The 24470-nt window shown below is 34.7% G+C and overlaps 1 protein-coding gene across 1 annotated transcript in view; it reads left to right on the top strand.

Annotated features, from left to right (window-relative positions):
- LOC148949190 (dopamine D2-like receptor) overlaps positions 1 to 23822 on the top strand; it is a 185173-nt gene extending 161351 nt beyond the window's left edge. Inside the window, exon 4 of the mRNA XM_089092646.1 lies at positions 23697 to 23822. Coding sequence (XP_088948772.1) covers positions 23697 to 23822 — 126 coding nt within the window. The remainder of the gene's footprint in view (positions 1 to 23696) is intronic.
- The last annotated feature ends 648 nt before the right edge of the window (positions 23823 to 24470 follow it).

Genomic DNA, 24470 nt, shown 5'->3' with positions numbered 1-24470 from the left:
CTTTGTCTTATGGATTTACCCATCAAATTTTTAAATTAGAAAAGGAGTGACTCGTTCTATTATTAAAGACAATCGTTCAAACTCCTTCATCTAACCTCCAAAACAATAGGTTAGGTTAAGTATAAATAAATATTAATAAATAAATAGATAAAAGATCTAACTTCAATTCTAATTTCTCCAGAGAAAATAAAAATCTTCCACTTCAATTCTTTATTTCACAAATGCATAAATTAATTTCGATTTCAATTCTATTCTTTCGATGTAATATGTAAACACTGATACCATATTTGTGAAAATTTTCACTGAAAAGATAAAGTTCCATTTCACTTTCAAATTTTCTCATTGAAGTAAAGAAAAGTTAAATTTCCCTTCTCAACCTTGTCGAAGAACAAACTATCATTCTAATTAATCAAGAGAAAACGAAAATCTTTCACTCCAGTACATTATTTCACAAAGACATAATGAAATTTAAAGTTCAATTCTAAATTTTTCGGTGGAAGATGGAAAAAGTAATACAATACTTGTGAATATTTTCACGGAAGATAAAAAGTTCTAGTTCAATTTAAAATTTTATCAATAAAGTCAAGGAAAGCTCAAGTTCTCTTCTGAATTTTCTCAATGAAAAATAAATTAGTAATTGATCATATCTATTTTTTCCAGATAATATAAAAATTTTCCACTTTAGTTCAGATCTGTCTCGAAGAGATGAAAAATCTAAAATATTGTTCCAAATTTTCTCAACGAAGCGAAGAAAAGTTCAAGTTCTCTTCGGAATTTTAACAAAGAACACACTTCAATTCTAATTTCTCAAGAGAAAATAAAAATCTTCCTCTTCAGTTCTATATTTTACAAAGACATAAAGAAATTTAAAGTTCAATTTAAAGTTCTAATTTCTCCAGAGAAAATAAAAATCTTCCACTTCAGTTCTTTATTTCACAAAGACATAAAGGTTAGGTTAGGTTATGTTATTTGAGTCTCGTTTAGCAGACGTCCGCTCGATTCCTTAGGCTAACCTAGCCTAACCTAACTTAACCTAACATAACTTAATCTAACCTAACAAAATAATACGCATAAATTATTGCCTGTCCCTCACCTAACCTACGATAACCTAAGTGAAGCTCCCTTAGGCTAACCTAGCCTAACTTAATCTAACCTCATCTATCGAAATTTTATCTAGCCTAACCTAACCATAATCGCCGGAAAAGGTTAGGCTAACTTATCATGAACACTCATGATAAGTTAACCTAACCTAACTTAACTTAAACATGTAGAAATATTTCTATTTAGTTATTAATATTTATTTTAACTTAAGCTACCCTATTGTTGTGGAGGTTAGATGAAGGAGATAGAACAATTGCCTTTGATAATAAAACGGGTCATTCATTATCTAATTTTAAAATTTGACGGATAAGTAAACAAGACAATGCAGCAAACATATAATATAAAATTAAATTATAACTTCAAATTGTTAATGTCTTTGAGAAAAAAACCAGGGCTGAAGGTGATCCTTTTAATATTTTTTGAAAGATTAGAATAGAAAATTGAATTTTGTATTTCGTTGTTGACTTAATAAATGAATTGGAATCTTTTTTTCCTTTTCATAGGTAAAGATAAGACTTGAGCCACCTTTTTTTTACTTCTCTAATAAAATTAAGATGGAAAAATGAACATCTTTAACTTATTCGAGGAAACTCAGAATTAGATTGATGCTCCTTATCTTCATATCGAATTTTCAAAACTATGTATAAATTTTTCTATCTTCTATGAAAAATTTCGAAATAAAGTTAAAATTTTTCATATCTTTGAAAAGATCGGAACTGAACTTAAGAAAATTAGAATTAAAGTGGAACTTTTTATATTCACTGGAAAATAATCATAATCCTAGTAAAACTTTTCCTATCTTAAACAGAAAAAATTAGAACTGACATTCAAATTTTATATGTACTTGAGAAATTAAAGACAGAAGTGGAAGGTTTTTTCATTTTCATTTGTAAAATTCAGACTTGAGTTAAATGTTTTCTCTTCTTTAAGAAAACTTAGAAGAGAACTTTAACAATTTCTACTTGTTCGAGAAAACTCAAAATTAAAGTGGATTTCCTTATCTTCGTGTTAAATAGTCAGTATAAATATATAAATTTTTCTATCTTCTATGAAAAAATTGGAAAAGAACTATAGATTTTTCCTCTCTCTGAGAAAAATCAGAACTGAATTTAAGAAAAATTTTATATAAAGTGAAACTTTTTATCTTCTTAGAAAACAGTCACAGTCACATTAGTAACTTTTATATCTTCCATCTAAAAATTTAGTATAGAACTTAAAATTTCTTTATGTATTATGAGACCTTAAAACTGAAGTGTAAAATTTTTATTTTCTCTGGAGAAAATAGAAATGAAATGTATCCTCTGGTACGTTTCAGAAAGAGAACTTGAACCTCTCTCCACTTCATTGATAAAATCTCAAGTTTACATGGAACTTCTTATCTTCCAGAAAAATATTCACATGCATGATAACGCTTTTTCTATCTTCCACCGGACATTTTGGAAGTGAACATTCACTTTCGTTTTATTTTGTGCAATTGGTAACTGCCATGGAAGATTTTTTTATTTTCTGCGGACATTGGAAATGACTTACGTTGCTTAGTAAAATTTAAAAGAGAACTTGAAATTTTCTTCCCTTAGTTGATAAAATTTAAGTTGAGATATAAATTTTCATCTTCCAGGAAAATATTCGCAAGTATGGTATTACGTTTTCTGTCTCCCACTTACGAATTTCTAATTTAACTTTAAATTTCATTATATCTTTGTGGAATAAAGAACTGAAGTAGGAATTTTGTATTTTCTCTGTAGAAAGTAGAATTGAAGTTTTCTCTTTTGTAAAATTCAATAAAGAACATGAACTTTTCGCTATTTCGTTGATACAATTTAAAATTGAACTAGAACTTTTTATCTTCCGTGAAAATATTCACAAGTATGGTATTAATTTTTCTATCTCCCAGCGAAAAATTTAGAATTTAACTTTAAATTTCTGTATGTCATTGTGAAATAATGAACTGAAGTGGAATATTTTTATTTTCTCTGAAGAAATTAGAATTGAAGTGTGTTCTTTGGTAAGGTTCAGAAGTAAACTTGACCTTTACTTGACTTCGTTGAGAAAATTTTAAATTGAACTAGAACTTTTTATCTTCCGTGAAAATATTCACTAATATGGTATACTTTTTCTATCTTCCACCTAAAAATTAGAATTGAACTTTAAATTTCTTTATGTCTTTGTGAAATAAAGAACTGAAGTGGAAGATTTTTGTTTTCTCTGGAGAAATTAGAATTTAAGTGTGATCTTTGGTAAAATTCAGAAGAAAACTTGAACTTTCCTTCCCTTCGTTGAGAAAATTTTAAATTGAACTAGAACTTTTTATCTTCCGGGAAAATATTCACAAGTATGGTATTACTTTTTCTATCTCCCACCGAAAAATTTAGAATTTAACTTTAAATTTATCTAAATCGCTTTTAAATAAAGAACAAAAGCTGAAGATTATAATTTTCGTTAGAAATACTAGAATTTAATTTTTTTCTTTTATAAAATTCAAGAGAGAACTTGAACTTTTTTGTCTTTGTTGAAAAATTGGGAACATTATTCTAAATTATTCATCTCTTTAAGACAAATCTGAACTAAGGTGGAAAATTTTCATATTATTTCGAAGAATAGAAATGATCAGTGACTATTTTCTTTTTCATTGAAAAAATTCAGAAGAAAACTTGAACTTTCCTTGACTTCGCTGAGGAATATTTTAATTGAACCAGAAGTTTTTATCTTCCGTGAAAATATTCACATGTATGATATTGCTTTTTCCGTCTTCCACCGAAAAATTTGACTTGAGATTTAAATTTCTTTATGTCTTTGTGAAATAAAGAACTGAAGTTATAGATTTTTGTTTTCTCTGGAGACATTAGAATTGTTGTTTGTTTTTTGGTAAAGTTCAGAATAGGAAATTTAAATTTTCGTCACGTTGTTGAGAAAATTTAAGATTGAACTAGAACTTTTTATCTTCCCTGAACATATTCACAAGAATGATATTACTTTTTCAATCTTCCACAGAAAATTTTAGAGTTGAACTTTAGATTCCTTCACGTCTTTATGAAATAAACAACTGAAGTGGAAGATTTTCGTTTTCTTTTAAAAAAATATTATTGTCTTGTGTTAATTGGTAAAATTTTAAATAGAAATTGAACTTGTCTTTACACCATTGAGAATATTTTGAATAGTATTTTAAATTTTTTCTATCTTCGAGATAGAACTGAACTAAAGTGTAAAATTTTTTTATTATTTGGAAAAAATAGAGATGATGAATGACTAATTTCTTTTTCATTGAGAGAATTCAGAAAAGAACTTGAAATTTTCTTGACTTTGTTGAAAAAATTTTAAATTGAACTAGAACTTATTATCTTCCGTGAAAATATTCACTAGTATGTCATTACTTTTTTTATCTTCCATGGAAAAATTAGAATTGAACTTTAAATTTCTTTATGTCTATGTGAAATAATGAACTGAAGCGGTAGATTTTCGTTTTCTTTGGAGAAATTAGAATGTCGGTATGTTCTTCGGTAAAGCTGAGAAGAGAAATTGAACTATTCTTTAATTAATTTAGACAGTGTAAAATTGAAGTGTAACTTTTTATACCCCATAAAAATATAAATAAATCTGGCATCAATTTTTCCCTTTTAAACTGAAAAATTAGAATTGAACTTTAAAGTTCTTTATGTCATTGTGAAATAAAGAACTGAAGTTGAAGATTTTTGTTTTCTCTGGAGAAATTAGAATTGAAGTGTGTTCTTTGGTAAAGTTAAGAAGAGAACTTGAACTTTTCTTCAGTATATTGAGAAACTTTTAAAATGAACTAGAACTTTTCATCTGTTGTGAAAATATTCACAGGAATGATATTACTTTTTTAATCTTAAATCCAAAAATTTAGAATTGAGCTTTAAATTTCCTTACGGCTTTGTGAAGTAAAGAATCGAAATGGAATATTTTTGTTTTTTTTTGAGAAATTAGAATTCAATTGTGTTCTTTGGTAAAATTCCGACAAGAACTTGAACTTTTTTATCTTCTATGAAAAATTTGGAACAGTATTTTAAACTTCTAATCTCTTCGAGACAGATCTGAACTAAAGTGGAAAATTTTTATATTATTTGGAAAAATTGAAATGATCAATGACTATTATCTTTTTCATTGAGAAAATTCAGAAGAGAACTTGAACTTTCCTTGACTTCGTTGAGAAAATTTTAAATTGAACAAGAACTTTTTATCTTCCGTGAAAATATTCACAAGTATGGTATTACTTTTTCTATCTTCCACCGAAAAATTAGAATTGAACTTTAAATTTCTTTATGTCTTTGTGAAATAAATAGAATTGAATAAAAACTAATTTCTTTTTCATTGAGAAAATTCAGAAGAGAACTTGAACTTTTTTATCTTCTCTGAAAAATTTGGAACAGTATTTTAAACTTCTAATCTCTTCGAGACAGATCTGAACTAAAGTGGAAAATTTTTATATTATTTGGAAAAATAGAAATGATCAATGACTATTTTCTTATTCATTGAGAAAATTCAGAAAAGAACTTGAACCTTCCTTAACTTCTTGGAGAGAATTTCAAATTGAACAAGAACATGTCTTATTACGTGAAAATATTCATAAGTATGGTATTACTTTTTCTATCTTTCACGGAAAAAATCGAATTGAACTTTAAATTTCTTTATTTCTTTGTGAAATAATTGTAATTGAATGAAAACTAATTTCTTTTTGATTGAGCAAAATCATAAGAGGGCTTAAACTTCCCTTCACTTAATTTAGAAAACTTAAAATTGAAATAGATATGCCTATATTCTGTGAAAATATTTAAAGTCCTGACATAAATTTTTGTATCTACTATAGAACAATTTAGCATTTGTGAAATCAGTTCATGAAGCCTATAAAAAAAAGAAATTGTTCTGACATACCATTGAAAAGTATTTCTTGTTGTTGGAGCGTTCAAAGATCTGTAATGTATAGATGGGGCGGAAAAAGATAAGGACTTTAAGTTGGAAAATGGGCTTAAGAGGAGCACTAAGAAAGAAAGATTCTCTGAAATTGTCCTTGAGTATTATTTCTTTGTTTTGGGGTATCCAAAAAGCTGTAAAGCATAGTTGTGAGTGCAAAATATAAGCACTTCAAGTTGGAAAATGGGTGTAGGAGGGACATTAAGAAAGTAACTTGCTCTGAAATGGTCTTTGAAAGGTATTTCTTGGTGTTGAGGTATCCAAAAAGCTGTAAAGTATAGTTGTGGGTGAAAAAGATAAGTACTTCAAGTTGGAAAATGGGTTTAGGAAGGACATTAAGAACGTAGCTTGCTCTGAAATGGTCTTTGAAAAGTATTCCTTGGTGTTGAGGTATCCAAAAAGCTGTAAAGTATAGTTGTGGGTGAAAAAGATAAGTACTTTACGTTGTAAAATGGGTTTAGGAGGGACATTAAGAAATTAACTTGCCCTGAAATGGTCTTTGAAAGGTATTTCTTGGTGTTGAGGACACTCAAAAAGCTGTAAAGTATAGTTGTGTGTGAAAAAGATAAGTACTTCAAGTTGGAAAATGGGTTTAGGTGGGACATTAAGAAAGTATCTTTTTCTGAAATGGTCTTTGAAAGGTATTTCTTGGTGTTGATGTATCCAAAAAGCTTTAAAGTGTAGTTGTGAGTGAAAAAGATTAGTATTTCAAGTTGGAAAATGGGTTTAGGAGGGTCATTCAGAAAATGACTTGCTCTGACCTGGTCTTTGATAGGTCTTTCTTGTTGTTGAGATATCCAAATAGATCTAAAGTATAGTTTTGAGTGAAAAAGATAAGTATTTCACGTTGAAAAACGGGTTTATGTGTCATATTAAGAAAGTGACAGGCACTTAAATGGACTTTGAAATAAATTTCTTGGTCTTAAGTTATCAAAAACGCCGTAAAGTATTGTTGAGTGTGAAAAAGATAAGGACTTCAAGTTCCAAAATGGGTTTAGGATGTTCATTAAGAATGTAACTTGCTCTGAAGTGGTTTTCGAAAAATACTTATTGTTATTGGGTCATTCAAAAAGCTCTAAGACATAGTTGTGGGGGAAAAAGATAAGTACTTCAAGGTGCAAATTGGATTATGAGGGATATACAGAGATTAACTTTCTTTGAAATGGTCCTTGAAAAGTATTTCTTGATGTTAAGGTATACAAAATCTGTAAAGTATAGTTGTTGGTGAAAAAGATTAGCAATTCAATTCTGAAAATGGTTGTAGGATGGACATTTAGAATGTAACTTGCTCTGACATGGTATTTGAAAAGTAGTTCTTGGTGTTGTGTCCCTCAAAAATCTGTAAAGTATAGTTGTTTTTGATAAAAATAAGCACTTGAAGATTAAAAATGGGTCTAGGAGGTAGATTAAGAAATTAGCTTAATCTGAAATGGTTTTTAAAAAGTATTTCTTAGTATTGAGTTATCCAAAAAGCTTTAAATTATAGCTTTGAGTGAAAAAGATAAGTACTTAAAGTTGGAAAAGGTTTTATATAAAAAAATACCATGTTAAAAAAAATTCAAATATTATTTTTAAAAAATGGGGGGGATGTGGTTTCAGTGGTCTTTGGGGGCTCAATGTGCATTAGGGGGACCGAGGGGCGTGGGGATTGGGGTTGGGGACCTCACGACACTGTTCAAATGGAACTTGGGTATTATAAGGACCACAGAGTTTCACCCTCAAATCTTCTTCTAAAACATCTTCTAAAATCATCTTTTAAAATGTCTCTAACTGTTTTCCCGAAATAATTCCCTAAAATGCATAAAAACGGTTTCGCCCATTTCAACTTGTAAAATGGGTTTAGGATAGAAATTAAGAAAATAACTTGTTCTGAAAAGATATAATAAAGCCTTAAAAAAAGTATAAAAAAATATGGAGGGGACTCTTTGGGGGCCGGGGGAGGTCCGTTGGGGGTGTGGGGGGGCCGGATGGGAGCCGAGGTACCCTTTGGGGACGGGGTGGCGCCTGCGGGTTGGGGGTAGGGGGATCGGATCCCTTTGGATCGGGGTAGGACGATCGGGGCCCTTGGGGGTTGGGGTAGAGGACCTCATGAAAGTGTTAAAATAGAACTTGTTTACTATAGCGACTACACTCAAAACCTCTTCTAAAATCTCTTCTAAAATCATCTTGTAAAATGTCTCTAACTGTTTCACCAAAATAATTCCCTAAAATGTCTAAAACCGTTTCACTCAAATAATCACCCAAAATTAATATCAGCGTGTTCCTTTTGTTTTTGGTATCTCTGTGCTTTCACATTTCAAATTTCTAGGAAACCCTTTCCTACATTAATCTCTTCATCTCATAAATGCTCCTAGCTAGACTGTTAAGGTTTCGTTAGAATATCAATTTATCTCTCCGACTTAAAGCTCAGTGAAGCCGTATTTAAAAATAGAATTTCTATCTCTTTAGCCTCCCGCATAATTCCAATATAACAAGTGATGTCATTTCTAATTCCTGTTGGGGTGCCGGGGGCCCTTTAGGGGGGGGGCGGGGGGAGGTGGTCCTTCTGTGTCTCAATGCACAAAAAAATATAAAAAAATGGGGGAGGGAAGGGGAAGGGAGGGGAGGAGGGGAGGGGAGGGGAGGGAAAGGTGAGGAGGGGGAGGAGAGGGATAGAGAGGGAGGGGGCCTTTGGGGCCTGGGGGGTCCTTTGGAGGTCTGGGGGACCCTTGAGGGCCGGGTGGCCCTTTGGGAGCCCGGGGAACCTTTGGGGACCGGGGTTCCTTTGGGGTTGGGGTAGGGGGGTCGGAGCCCTTTAGGTCGGGGTAGGGCGATCGGGGCCCTTTGGGATTGGGGTAGAGGACCTCACGACACTGTTCAAATAGAACTTGTGTATTATAACGACCACACTCAAAACCTCCTCTAAAACCTTTTCTAAAATCATTTTTTAAAATGTCTCTAACTGTTTCGCCGAAATAATTCTCTAAAATGTCTAAAACCGTTTCACCCAAATAATTCCTAAGCGTAATCTCAGCGTGTTCCTTTTGTTTTTGGCATCCCTGCGTTGTCACATTTGAAATTTCTAGGAAAACCTTTCCTACGTTAATCTCTTCATCTTATAAATGTTCCTAGCTACACTATTAAGGTTTCGTTAGAATATCAATTTATCTCTCCGACTTAAAGCTCAGTGAAGCCGTATTTAAAAATAGAATTTCTATCTTTTTAGACTCCCGCATAATTCCAAGATAACAAGTGATGTCATTTCTAATTCCTGACATTAAAGATCAATGAAGCCCTATTTAAAAATAGAATATTAATTTTTCTCTCTGACCTAAAGAACGTTTATCCCTCAGACCTAAGATTAAAGAAAGCCATAATGTTTCTTAATTCCCCCTTCGTGAATCAATACATTCCCCTAGCGATTATGTAAATCAATTTCTCAGGTTAGGTTAGCCTAAAGATCAAAGAAGCCATGTTTGTTTCTTAATTCCCCTTCGTGAATCAATAATTCCCCCGCCAATTATGTAAATCAATTTTTCAGGTTAGGTTCGCCTAAAGACAAAAAACAGACATAAATTGCTGTTGACATCCATAAATGTGAAAAAGTTCCTGTTTTTTCATTCTCACTGACAAAAGCCATAAAACAGACATAAATTGCTGTTGACATCCATAAATGTGAGAAAGTTCCTGTTTTTTCATTCTCACTGACAACGAACCATAAAACAGACATAAATTGCTGTTGACATCCATAAATGTGAGAAAGTTCCTGTTTTTCCATTCTCACTGACAAAAACCATAAAAACATGCATAAATTATGTAAAAAAGTTGTAGGTGGCAGCAGGGTGTTCTCGTCAGAGCTTATGAGGCCTTTCTACTGATCTCGTCTTTGCTGTTAATGTATGAGATTAAGTCTAGCAATGTTTCAATGGAATGTTCTTGTCAGGGATCTTCTTCAACTACAAATAGTTTTGGCTAGCCCTCATATAGTCTATTGGGAGATTTTTAAATTAGAAATTGTATTGGTTCTAGCGGTACATTTGGCCTATGGGACAAATTCGAAAATGATAAACTGACGATCAACTTGAGGCAAAAAAACAGAAAAATTTTCGGTGAAACCCTAGCAAATATTCCAGTTTAAAATTTGGAGTGAGCAAACTTAGGTATTCGAATGCAAGAAAACTTGGACAGGGCTGAAAAGCTACCCTTGAAGAAACTTCAGATAAATATTTAAGACTATCTAGAAAAAGAAAGACTCCTTTTATTTTCATGCGCATGATGACTGTAAAGTAGTAACCGTAAAACTTAAGAAAAAACAGCTTCCAGGATTTCGGACCTTACCCAATTGCAAGATTTGTAGCGTCGTTATGCAATTTTACGTCCAAAAAACATTGGCTAAAACATTCCATGGATTTGTTAAATTTGAAGTGCTATAACGAGTTTATTACAGAAGGAGATAGTTTTTCCAGTACAGCTTGCTTTTGCCATTACGATCAATAAATCATAAGGCCTTAACTTAATGTGCGCCACTGTTGATGCTGGAAGACAGTGTTTCGGACTGAAAATGATTTGCCATTCCTTGTCAAGAGCAGCGACAAGTTCCAGATTATATTTTATAGAATCAGATAAAAAAAAAAATCTAATACACGCTGAAATCACAAAACATTCGTCCAAACAGTAGGTATAGAATAGATATCTGTCTTTTTGACATCTGTAAGCAGCCAGCGAATGTCAAAGAGACATAATCCAACAATCCATGACATACATCTTAAAGACCGAAGAAACAGACGAGAACAAGTTTAAATAGCAGGCAGCACGCAGACAATATAACGAGGAAGTATTGTCTACAAAACGCGTAAAAAAAACGGGTCAATAAAAATTAAATACATAGCCAGTAAAAGCAAAATAATTAATAAAGAAGTATTGTCTCCAAAGCAGGTAAAAAAAGATTTCCGTAACTTTTCAGTCTGGTTTTCGCAAGACCTCACGCAGAAATTGTAACTCGAGTAAGTTTAATTGCTTTACTGAAGTTAACAAGGGATTACAATAACATACTTGAAAGCTGGTCGTAACTTGAAAGCTGGTCGTGACTTGAAAGCTTGAATATGCTTATTTTTAAACATACTTGAAAGGTTTAAAGCTTGGCTGGTCATAGAAACATAGGAGAGGGCTTATTCAATTTGAATTTGAATGTTCTTGTACCCTTTTTTAGGAGTCAACAGTGATACGATCAATGTAAGATGTTTTTTTTTACAAGAAACTGCATTTTTTGTATAAACTTATGAAATTGCAGTTTTAGTGTGTTTGAGAATTTTTTTTTCAAATAAGAGTTATGAACGGGTTAAAGCTAAAGTGGATAAACGATGTAAATCAATGTAGGCCTACACTACCTAGTACAGGAGCAATTAGAATAAGAAGGAATGTTTTGAAAGAACGAAGATACTCAATCAAAGCATCCTTGCTTGTAGAAGAACTAGAATTGAGGCCATACGTTCTGGCAGAAAACCCTTCAATAGTGTGAACAGACGACCATCGTTGTTTAAAAGATTATAATGATTCCCGACTTATTTTGTTCTGCCAAACTCCCGAGTCTCGTGCAAGCCTCCGTATATTGCCTTTCTTAGAACACACAAAGATGTTGAAATAAAGTTAATGCTATGAAATACCTGGACGAGAAGAGCAATTTCTCATTAAAATTCATTATTCAACGGTGGATCCCGGCAAGAAAACCTCAAATCCACCGCAAATGAATGCGATAAAAAGGTGAATGCATTGCAACAGTAATATAATACCAGTTTGAACAACATAACATGGCCAACTCCAGTTGAACATTTAAGGAGTTTGATTCACCTTAAAGAAGGAATATTCAAAACTTAAAATCGTGTCAAAAGCAGAAAGAAATTATCAATTCAGATGATGAATCTAGAAAATTCCAGAAGGTAGGTACAAGAATCGAAATGCCATTGCTATATACTAGAACCAAGCAAGATGGAGGAGCAAAACCAAAATTCCAGACTGTGGCTAGATATACCTCTAAAGATACGACAAATGAGGAGATTGAGTATGCTATGGAAGGGATTCAAGAAGTGAAACCTTTACGCACTAGTTAGTAGGCTGAGCTAACATTCGGAGATAAGGCGGCTTTGGAGAAAGCACTGAAATATGGCATTTAAGTCGGCTATTGTCATATCAAGGTAGACAAACACGTTTCAATTCCTCTGGGGTAGCCAAAAGTTTGGGAACTTGCAACGAGACTCTCCCAACAATGCAAGCTATCCTAGGTGCTCTGGCAAGCACGAAATATCCAAGGACAACCTATTTATCCGTGGTATTTAGTTTGCTAATCGCTCTAAAAAGCGTACATGTTATAGCTTACAATGTCCAGTACAAAAGATAAAATTAGAGGTTAATTCAAACATATCTAAGCAACGAATGTAACTGTTTCACTTTATGTTACAGCAGAAATATATACATGGTACGCTCCATATTGGCTGTCCCCTTTAAAATGATCTAGTAGCATAGCATAATGTGCATGCAGGAAGATTTTATAGCATTCAATCATTCAGCTGTCCTTAATGGAGTCGAGTTTCAAGAAAGGTCGTTTTTTTAAACCTACTTTCATCTACCAAAACTCAGCTAGAGGGCCGAGTGGTGGAATCCAGATAATCGTAAACTCTTATTTGCAATGCACTACAATTGATCCTTGCGATGCTTCCTCAGTAATCAGAGTTCGTGCAGTAATCGCGTTCGTTTTGTAGTTGAATCACTGTACCTCTCTAGAAAATTTTTATGCCATCTCAAAGATTCTCAGAAAGGCAATATACGAAGGCTTGCACAAGACTTGGGAGGTTGGCAGAAGAAGTAAGTCGGGAAACATTATTATCTGTGGGGACTTCAACTGTCAGCTTCTAGGCGATGGTCATTTTTCACTATATTGAGGGATTCTTTTGCCGAAATCTCTGACCTCGATTCCAAAGTCTCATTCCTTTACTTTTGTTCATATTTCATCCCTGGCCATGGCCGACACTGATCATTTTTCGTAATTTCACAGACTTCCGAAAGGAATTTAAATTGCTATTGACTTCGAACATAATTCTAGTCACTACCTTAGGATTAGCTTAATGGTGCTGTTTTCCATTCACAACAGTGGTCTGGGTAATCATGGTCGATCAACAGTGAATAGCATAGATTAGACCAGTCCTTGAACAGGGATATCCTTGACTTGGGTTGCAATTGAACCACCTCTCTAGCTGCTTAATTATAACCAAAAAAAGACAGTATAGAACATCATTAACTATGAAAGTACCTTCAATTAAGCTTGCTGAATCTGCTACTGTGCCAGTAGAAAAAGTTCACCACGACACTTAGAAAACAAGATAGGATAGCGTACATATTGAGTTTGAAAACCATGATCTAGTACGAATTCCGAAGGATTATGAAAAATCCTAATCTGATTTTTCTTTGCAGTGTTTTTGGTATTGCTAATAAGAATTCAAAGTAAGTTTCAAGTTTATCAAATTAGCAAGAGGAGAAGTTGGCCTTCGATTGCAAGAGGGACCCATATATCTTTTGGAACCGACCCTAATATAACTGGGCCGACGCTAATGTTTGAAATCCTAGTTCAGATGAATATCAGACAAACAATTACAAGGATGTGTTGTTACCATCACCCAATTAGCAGAACTCCAGACATAAATTTGACCTACAAAGACAGCTGGGCAGCACAAAATTACGCTACAATGATGTAATTGCATTTAAATAGCGTACTAAGATAACAGTGAAATAATTGAAAAAGAACAAGTTTCAAAGACTAAATATGATCACTCCGAGGCACTTATAGCACGGTATAGATCTTCTACTCGAGTACTTTGTTTTATTATTCTTAATGTACATTGAGCAAAGAGACTCGCGCCTACCAACTTTTGTGGTTGCCGCACATCGATCATCCTCGAAAAGAAGTGTGATGCTTTGTTTTGCAAAAGCTGCAAGCCCATCAAAATTTCTTCGGTTATCAGAAAAGCATTTTAGAAGGCAGAGTTGGCCCATATTATGTAGTGCGATATACTAGAAAATCAGAAACTTGAATTTAGAAATTGGTTGGGCTGGAAACCTACTCATCGGCTTCCAAGAAGAATTTTGACAACTACATCTTTAGTTCAAAAGCTTTTGTTTAAAAACATTCCAGCTGCGTTAAACTCTGTCGTTGACTCACATGAACTGAAGGGCCTTTTCAATTCAGAATTTGAGGTCAGTGCTGCCCCTTTTCTCCATGGTTGGTACTCCCATACGCATATTCGTCTAGTTTTTGGATGGGAAATAATCGCCGGTCACCGCAAGCAATAGTGTCCTGAACCCTTTCAGCTTTTCAAGGAAGTTCAGCAAGTGTCTGCTCTAGGCCTAATCTTCCATTCTGTGATTGACCCTTTAACTGTAGTCATCCAAGGGACATTTTTGCTTTTTTTTTTAGGCGTTGGATATAAGGTTTTTTATTAAGTAAATGACATGTTGCTCCTAAGTATCACGCTAAGGGGTGTATAAGATAATGTTCGTCTCGCAGTGGCTTTATACAGAAGAATCGAATAGTTCATGGTAACGAACTGTAAGTAAAGAGCGACCCGGCTCAATAGTAACCGAAACTCTAAAAAACGAAATTTTGATACCAGTAGATGCATTGATAGAATCGGATTTTTCTACTGATTAATTAAAAAAAAACTTTCCGAAAAATAAGTTTTTAAAAGAAAAGTAAAGGCCATTTTAAATTTAAGTTCAGCAGATACAAATACCTTATAAAATTCAAACTCAAAATGACCAGAAATTACTATTAAAGAATAAATGAAACCCAAAACGAACAGAAATTAAATAAACAATCATAGCAAAAACATACAACAATTAATAATATAAATGAATATATAAATCTTAAAGCGAGTAATGCTTAGATTGAATATGAATATCAAGCTTAAAACGAAAAAAAATATGTTCCTATTGAATTATACATGAAGCTTAAAATGAAAAGAAATTAAATAAACAATCAATGCAAAAAAAAATACAATAGATATTAATGAAAATAATAAATAAATCTTAAAACGAATGAAACTTAAATTGAATATGCAAATCAAGCTTGAAATGAACAAAAATCACCACAAACAAGAGTTTGGGTATGACCTTCTTCTCTCACTGTAAAAGTCTAAAACCTCCTGCGTCATAGGCGCTTTACTGAAAACCAATTTTATGACAAGTATTTTCTTTTGCACTTAATATAAAAAATAAACCCTAAAATTATAGTAACATTTTGAACTGATGAGCTTTCAGCAATTAATATCATTATACATCAAATATTCAGTTTAATTTATTAGCTCTTTTTAAAGTTGTTAAAGACGAATATAGTTTTGATACAAACAAGTATTTGGATACTGCCTCCTTTCCTAGCTGTAAATAAAAACCAAAAGCCTACTGCGTCATTTGCCCTTAACTGAAAACGGATTATATTACAGATATTTTCTGTTCCAGTCCTTACAGTATTGAAACTAAAAGTACAAAAACAGTGAAATAAATTCTTGAACTGATGGATCTTTCAACAATTAATATAATTATACATAAAATATTCAATTTGATGTTGTTTATACTTTTCAAGACTGTTCAGGACGCATATATTTTTCAGTAAAGCGCCAATGACGCAGTAGGTTTTAGACTTTTACAGTGAGAGAAGGAGGTCATACCCAAACTCTTGTTTGTGGTGATTTTTGTTCGTTTTCCGCTTGATTTTCATCTTCAATTTAAGTTTCACTAGTTTTATGATTTTTTTATTAATTTAAATTAATATCTATTGTATGTATGTTTGCATTGATTGTTTATTTAATTTCTTTTTATTTTAAGTTTCATTTATACTTCAATAGGAAAATATTCTTTTTCGTTTTAAGCTTGATATTCTTTTTCAATCTAAGCATTACTCGATTTAAGATCTATTTATTTAATTTATATTATTAATTGTTGTATGTTTTTGCTATAATTGTTTATTTAATTTCTGTTTGTTTTGGGTTTCATTTATTCTTTAATAGTAATTTCTGGTCCTTTTGAGTTTCAATTTTAAAAGGTATTTTTATCTGCTGAACTTAAGTTTAAAATGGCCTTTACTTTTCTTTGAAAAATTTATTTTTTGGAAAGTTTTTTTTAATTAATTTTTGCTCGTTATTGATTGCAAAAAATTTCAAGTTTTAAAAATTCCTTATTTCAAAAAAAAAAAAATCAAATATTCATCAAAGTATCAAAACTGATATCAAAGTAACAATATCAGAGTAAAAAAATGGGTTTGTGTCAACCTCGGAGTTCTTATTACCTCATGTTTGAACTATTTTTAACAAAATTGCTATCTCAAAATTTTTATCGGATGGGTTTGGGGATAAAGGGCATGGGGGGATTAGATTAAGCTTCGGTCTCTTTTGACTCTTTAAAAGTGAACTAGAACTTTCTATTTTCAATCAAATGAGCCGTCGCTGAAGTTTATACGAGCATTCGTTCTATAAGAACCATGCAGATCCACGGACTGTAGCTTAAAATACCTGGAAGTGGGCTTTGGGGGGTTGTGTCGACCTCGAAATTTGAATACCTGATATTTGCAAAACTTGTAACAAATTAGTCGCCTCATAATGGCGTGAAAGAGTTTATCAAAACAATAAGTTCAAAGGCATGGAGGGCGGGAGGGGCTAGTTGCCCTCTGATCTTTTTTCACTCTGAGAAAATAAACTACAACTTTTAATTTCCATTCAAGTGAACCCTCTCTCAAGTTTATACGAGCAACCTTCCATAAGAACCATACATGTCCCCAGAGCAATACTTACAGTGCCTGCCCCGGCCCTTGGGGGGGGGTTTGTGTCGACACTGGAGTTTTTCTATCTGATCTTTGAACTATTTTTAATGAAATGACCATACCTAAAGGAGTTTTTGTTATATGATCTTTGAACTATTTAAAAAAAAAAAGGCTACCTCAACTTTTTATCAGATGTATTTGGGAAAAAAGGGCTTGGGAGCTAGTTGCCCTCCGATCACTTTTGGCTCTTAAAAAGGGCATTAGAACTCTCGATTTTCAATCGAATGAGCCCCTTTAAAGTTTATGCGACGACCCCTTCTATATGAAGCGCCTCTTGTAAAAAAATGGAGTGTGGGGGAAGGCTAGATGCCCTCCAATCACTTTTGACTCTTAAAAAGTGAATTACAACTTTCGATTTCAAATCAAATAAGCACTCTAAGAATTTTATACGAACAACCCTTCCATAAAAATAATTCATGCCCCCAGGGTATAAATTACAACACCTACCCCCGGACCCTGGGGGGCTTTATTGATACTGTAGTTTCTTTTTTATCAGAACTTTTAACTGTTCTTAACAAAATGTCTTTCTCAAAATTTGTATCTGATGCATTTAGGGCGTGGAGGGGGGAGGGGGGCTTGTTGCCCTCCAATCTCTTTTGACTCTTAAAAAGTTAACAAGAACTTTCAATTTCCAATAAAATGAGCCCTCTCCGAAGTTTATACGAGTATCCCTTCCATAAGAACTATATATGCCCCTAGAAAATTACTCATAACACCTGCCTCCGGGCCCTGGCAGGTTCCGTCGACACAGGAATTTTTCTTATCTGACCTTTGAACTATTTCTAATGAAATGGCAATTATAAAAATTTTATCGGATGGGCTTGGGAAAAAAAGGGTGTGTAGGGGGGGGGACTAGTTGCCCTCGGATATCTTTTGACTCTTAAAATTTGAACTAGAACTTTAAATTTTCAATCAAATGATCCCTCTCTGAAGTTTATACGAGCATCCCTTTCTTAAGAACCATATACGCCCCCAGGATAACACTTACAACGCCTATCCCCCGGGCTCTGGGGGGCGTTTTTGTTATCTAATTTTTGAAAAATTTCCAAAAAACTGGCTATCTCAAAATTTGTAGCGGACGGGTTTGGGCAAAAAATAGCGTGGGAGGGGGGCTAGTTTAACTCTCTTAACTCTTAAAAAGTGAACTAGAACATTCAATTTCCAATCAAATGAGCACTCTATGAAGCTTATTCTAGCTTCCCTTTCATAAGTCTGATACATGTCCCTAGGACATAACTTACAACACCTTCCCCTGGGTCCTGGGGGGCCCTACTGACATCGGATGTTTTCTTACCCGACCTTTGAACTTTTTTGAACAAAATATCTATCTTAAAATTTTCATCAGATGGTTTTTGAACAAGAAGGCTTGGGGGGCTAGCTGCCCTCGGATCTCTTTTGACTATTAAAAAGTGAGCTCGAACTTTCAATATCCAATCAAATGAGTCCTCTCTGAAGTTTATACGAGCATTCGTTTCATACGAACAATATATGCCCCAGGGCATAACTTACAACGCCTGCCCCCGGGCCCTAGGCGGTTGTGACGACACCTGAGTTTTGTTATCTGACTTTTGAGTACTTTTTAACTTAATGGCTGTCTAAAAAATTTTATTGGATGCTTTTGGGGAAAAAGGGGCGTGGAGGGGGGCTAGTTAACCTCCAATCTCTTTTGACTCTAAAAAACTTAACTAGAACTTTTCATTTCCAATCAAATGGGCCATTTCTGAATTTTTTACGAGCATCCCTTCAATAAGAACCATATAATCCCCCAGGGCATAACTTACAACACCAGCCCTCGGGCCCTGGGGGGCTGTGTTGCACCCTGAGTTTTCGTTATAAGGTCATTGAACTATTTAAAAAAATATATCTCAAAGTTTTCACCGGATGGGTTTGAGGAAAAAAGGGCGTGGAGGGGGGGGGGGTGGCTAGGTGCCCTCCAATCTCTTTTGACTCTTAAAAAGTGAACTAGAACTTTAAATTTCCAATCAAATGATCCCTCCTTTAAGTTTATACGAGCATCCCTTCCATAAGACCCATATATGCCCCCAGGGCATAAATTTTTGTTATATGATCTTTGAACTATTTTTAACAAAATAGCTATCTTAAAATTTTTATTGGATACAGTTGGGAAAAAAGGTTTTTTTTTGGGGGGGGGGGGTGCAGCGGGCTACCCTACAAAATCTTTTGACGCTAAAAAGTGAACTAGAACTTTCAATTTCCAATCAAATGAGCCCTCTTTGAAGTTTATACGAGCATTCTTTCCATAAGAACCATATATGCCCCCAGGGCATAACTTATAGCCCTTGCCCCTTAAGACTATGGGGGGAGTGTCCTGCTTAAACATGTAATTTCCAGAACTTTCAACTACGTTGATCAAAATGGCTATATCAAAATTTTGATTGGATGTTTTTGGGGAAATGCTGGGTGTGGAAGGGGTGTCAGTTGCCTTAGAATCACTTTCGACTATTAAAAAGGGAACTAGTCATTTAAATTTCCAATCGAATGAGCCCTTTCTGAAGTTTATACGACAACGTTGTCTATACAAAACCTTATATGACCCCAGGGCGTAATACATCCCTTGCCCTGAGGGCTGTGGGGGAGTTGTCATCCTCAAAGATCCAATTTCCAGAACGTAAAACTACGTTTAATAAAATGGCTATCTCAAAATATTGATTGGATGTGTTTGGGGAAAAGGTGGGCCTGAGAGGGGGGTTAGTTACCCTCAAATTACTTTCGACTATTAAAAAGGGGACTAGCTCTTTGAATTTCCAACGGAATGAGCGTTTTTTGAAGTTTCTACGTTAACGCCTTCTATAGAAACCTTATATATCCCCAAGATATAACTTAAATCCCTTGCCTTGAGGGTTGTGGGGGAGTGTCCTCTTCAAAAATATATTTTCTATCAAGAAATCAACTACGCTGAACAAAATAGCTATCTCAAAACTTTGATTTGATGTGTTTGGGGGAATGATGGGCGTAGGGAGGGGGGGGGCTAGTTGCCCTCCAATTGCTTTCGAATATTAAAAAGGGCACTAGCCCTTTGATTTTTCAATCGAATGCGTCTTTTTTTGAAGTTTCTACGATAACGCCTTCTATAAAAACCTTATATGCCCCAGGGCATAACTTAAAACCCTTGCCCTGAGGGTTTTTGGGGAGTGTCCTCCTAAAAAAAAAATGTCTATGTGGAAATCAACTAAGTCAAACAAAATGGCTATCCCAAAATTTTGATTGGATGTGTTTGGGGAAATGATGGGCGTGGGGGGGGGGGCTAGTTGCCCTCCAATCACTTTTGACCTTTTAAGAGGGCGCTAGAACTCTTGATTTCCACTCGAATAATCCCCCTTTGAAGTTTTTACGATGACCCCTTCCATGTGAAATGCCTCTGGAAAAAAAAATAATAATAATAAAACATTGGAGCCGTATGGCCTTTACTATAGGCAACGCTATAGCGTTGCTTCTGATTGAGATAAAAACTGAAACCTTGGCGGAGACAGTGGTGGGGGGAAGTCTCCCCCCTCACATGCATAATTGAGCAGCCACAGAGAAGGCAATACAAATGAAACTAATCTGTCTTTTGAAAATGTCTTTTTTCAAAAGACACAAACAAAATCGTCTAAAGGAACCTGAAGTGCTATCTCTGACATTTCCGTTGATTCTTTATTCCCGTTACTTTCAGATGTAAAATTTAGAATATTATCGAATGGGTTTAGTCGTCCCTTCCCTGAATAATCCACATTTGGCAAACCCACCCCTGGGAAATTCCTCCCCCCTTAAAGAACATTTTTTTTTCCTGCTGATAATTCCCCCGCGTTAAATTCCACCCAGCAGAAATTTCCCAGCCGTGGAATATGCTCCCTCAAACATATTCCCCTCAGATAATTTCGGATATTCATAAAAGTGGAAGCTGAAATTTCTACTCAACTTTTTAGGTCAGAAGCAATGTTATAGCGTTACCTAAGTAAAGAGCCATAAAGGTTCAATGAATTAATACTTATTTATTTTTCCAGGGGCACTTTATGTAGAAGAGGTGGTCGCATAAACTTTGGAACGGGGTTCATTGAATTACAAATTGAAATTTATAGTGCCCTTAAACCATTTGGCAGATCCAGTATTTTTTAGGTGGGGGGGGGCACAAAATAGGTTGATCCGATAAACTTGCGTTAGGAGCAAGTTTAATTAACCTAAACTTGCGTTAATTAAGTAAATTACATTACTTTAGATTACGTTAGGGGGAACGTCCCCTCGCCCCTCCCCTGAATCCGCCACTGCCTTACATTCTCTGTTTCTTTCTTTGTTAGGGAGGAGAGCAGATGCCTAATAGGTGTGTGTTAATACCAAAATATTCTAACTGTCATTGGGTCTTCAGGTATAAACAGAATTAGTTCAAAGGAAGGGGTGGGGAAAAAGGGCATGGGGGGAGGGGGTATTTGCCATTCGATCAATTTTTACTCGTAATTGCTGGACTAGAACTTCCGATTTCCAATCAAATGAGCCCTCTCTGAAGTTTATACGAGAACCCCTTCCTGCCCCCGGGCCCTAGGGGGTTTTAACGACACCAGAGTTTTGTTACTTAACCTTTCAACTATTTCTAACAAAATTTTATCTGATGCATTTCAGGCACGGCGGAGGGGGGGGGGGCTAGTTGCCCTCCAATTTCATTTGAATCTTAACAAGTGAACAAGAACTTTCAATTTCCAATCAAATGAGCCCTCTCTAAAGTTTATACGAGTATCCCTTCCATAAAAAATAATATGAAGGAATAATAATAGGAATAATATAAAAAATAATACTCTGAACAAAATGGCTGTCTCAAAATTTTGATTGGATGTGTTTGGGGTAATGATGGGCGGGGGGGGGGGCTAGTTTCTACGATACCGCCTTCTATAAAAATCTTATATGCCCCCAGGGCATAACCTAAAACCCTTGCCCTGAGGGTTGTGGGGAGGGGAGTGTCCTCCTCAAAAACATATTTTCTATGTGGAAATCAACTAAGCTGAACAAAATGGCTATCTCAAAATTTTTATTGGATGTGGTGGGGGGAATGGTGGGCGTGGGGGGCTAGTTGCCCTCCAATCACTTTCGATTATTAAAAAGGGCACTAGCCCTTTGAATTTCCAATCGAATGAGCCTTTTTTTGAAGTTTCTACGACAACGCCTTCTACAAAAACCTTTTTTTGCCCCCAGGGCATAACTTAAAACCCTTGCCCTAAGGGTCTTGGGGGAGTGTCTTCCTCAAAAATTTATTTTCTATAAGAAAATCAACAATGCTAAAGAAAATGCCTAGCCCAAAATTTTGATTTGATGTGTGTGGAGGAATTTATGGAGTGGGGGGGGGGGGCTAGTTGCCCTCCAATCACTTTCGACTGTTAAAAAGGACATTAGAACTCTCGATTTCCAATCGAATGAGCCTGTTTTGAAGTTTCTACGAAAACACCTTCTATAAAAACCTTATATGCCCCCAGGGCATAACTTAAAACCCTTGCCCTGAGGGTTGTTGGGGATTGTCCTCCTCAAAAACATATTTTCTATGTGGAAATCAACTACGCTGAACAAAATAGCTATCTCAAAATTTTGATTGGATGAGTTTTGGGGAATGATTGGCGTGAGGGGGGGGGGGGGGGGCTAGCAGCCCTCCGATCATTTTCGACTATTAAAAAGGGCATTATAACTCTCGATTTCCAGTCGAATGAGCCCCTGTTTGAAGTTTCTACGACGACCGTTTCTATATGAAGTGCCTCTGAAAAAAAAAAAAAAACAATAATAAAACATTGGAGCCGCATGGCCTTTACTATAGGCAACGCTACAGTGTTGCCTCTGATTTCAAATATATAAGTTTCATCAAGTTTAGTCTTACTCATCAAAAGTTACGAGCCTGAAAAAAATTGCCTTATTTCCTTATTTCCAGCGTTATTTGGAAAAAAAGACCAGAAATTAAAATAAAAAAGAACAATTTTTTCAACTGAAAATAACGAGCAACATCAAAACTTAAAACGAACAGAAATTATTACGTATATTATCGTTTTAAGTTTCAATGTCCCTCCTTACTTTCAGTTAAAAAAAACTTGTTTTTTTTATTTAATATGACTAAGGGTCAAGATAGAGAAGTCAAAATTCATTTTTTTAGCGACATTAATTTGACCAATTCTAATCTTTTCCTTGATAACATCAGAATCCAGCAGTCCCAGTTTCTGAAATACCTTGGTATATTGTACATTCAACGCCTAAATGAACTAAAAGCTTGGTGACTGATTCAGTCTGTAAATCTTTCCACTAAACACATGCAAAACTGTCAAATCCATATGGTCGTTCAATCAGCGGATTGTGTGATAACTTTTCATGCCGTCGTTTTCCCCGCTATCTGGTACAAATCACCCCTTTTGGGAAATTTTTTCCCTCACCAAGCGTTGAAAAAAACGAACCATATACTACAGACATACAAAATATTTGCTTGGGCTTCTATTAATGTTTAATGGATTTATGGAGGCTGATAACCACAGTCCTTATCGAAGGAGAAGAAACAAACCGAATGTATACAATCTTGCAATCCCGCAACAATCTTGCAATCTATACAATCCCGCAACAATCTTGGAAGCAACTAAAGGTTGCTTCAATATCTAATGTTGCTTAGGCACCGTCGGCCTAGTTTACGTTCATTTTAAGCTTGACATCTCATACAAGCCACGTCCTGTACATCAAGTGCATCAACTGTACATCAAGTTTTAAGGTCATAATTTATTTTTTATTGAAACTAGTATGCTAGTATGATATATCTTTTTACCTGCCATATTGCAGTTTCTGCAAGTGCTTTACTCCCTTCTTTTTTCCTTAGTATGAAGACTATGATCAAGGGGTTGAAGAAGAAGGTTCAGACGAAGTTCAAGAGAACGTGCCTCTTCGAATATCAACTGAGTGTATAGTTCCAACCGCTTCAATAGTTGCATTAACGACAAGGTAAGGTTGTAATCAAACAGTTCATGGTAACGAACTAAGGAGCGACCCGGCTCAATAGTAACCGAAACTCTAAAAACCGAAATTGTGATACCCATAGATACATCAATAGAATCAGATTTTTATGCTGATTTCAAATAAATAAGTTTCATTAAGTTTAATTTTACCCATCAAAAGTTACCCACCTTATTTTCGAAAAAAGGGGAAAACATCCCTATAAAGTCATAGAACATTAATGAAAATCACACCATCGGATTCAGCGTATCAGAAAACCCAACTGCGCAAGTTTCAAGCTCCTATCGGCAAAAATGTGGTATTTTGTATTTTTTGTCAGAAGAAAGATCACGGATGCGTATTTTTTTTTTTTTTTTTTTTTTTATTATTTTCCCAGGGGTGATCGTATCGATCCATTAGTCCTAAAATATCGTAAGAGGGCTCATTTGAACGAAAATTAAAAGTTCTAGTGTCCTTTATTAAGTGACAAAAAAAAATGGAGGGCAACTTGGCCCCCCTCCCACGCTCATATTTTTCCCAAAGTCGCCCAATTAAAATTTTGAGATAGTCATTTTGTTCAGCATAGTCGAGAACCTAATAAATACTTATTTGAAGATGACTTATCCTCCCGCTGTTCCAGGGGGAAGGGATGGAAGCTATG

The sequence above is a fragment of the Artemia sp. Qi Xiang Cuo genome, chromosome 8 (genome assembly GCF_049724085.1).
Source record: "Artemia sp. Qi Xiang Cuo chromosome 8, ASM4972408v1, whole genome shotgun sequence".
NCBI lineage: Eukaryota > Metazoa > Arthropoda > Branchiopoda > Anostraca > Artemiidae > Artemia > Artemia sp. Qi Xiang Cuo.
Note: the sequence above shows the minus strand (reverse complement) of the source record. Positions and strands in the feature narration are given on the sequence as shown.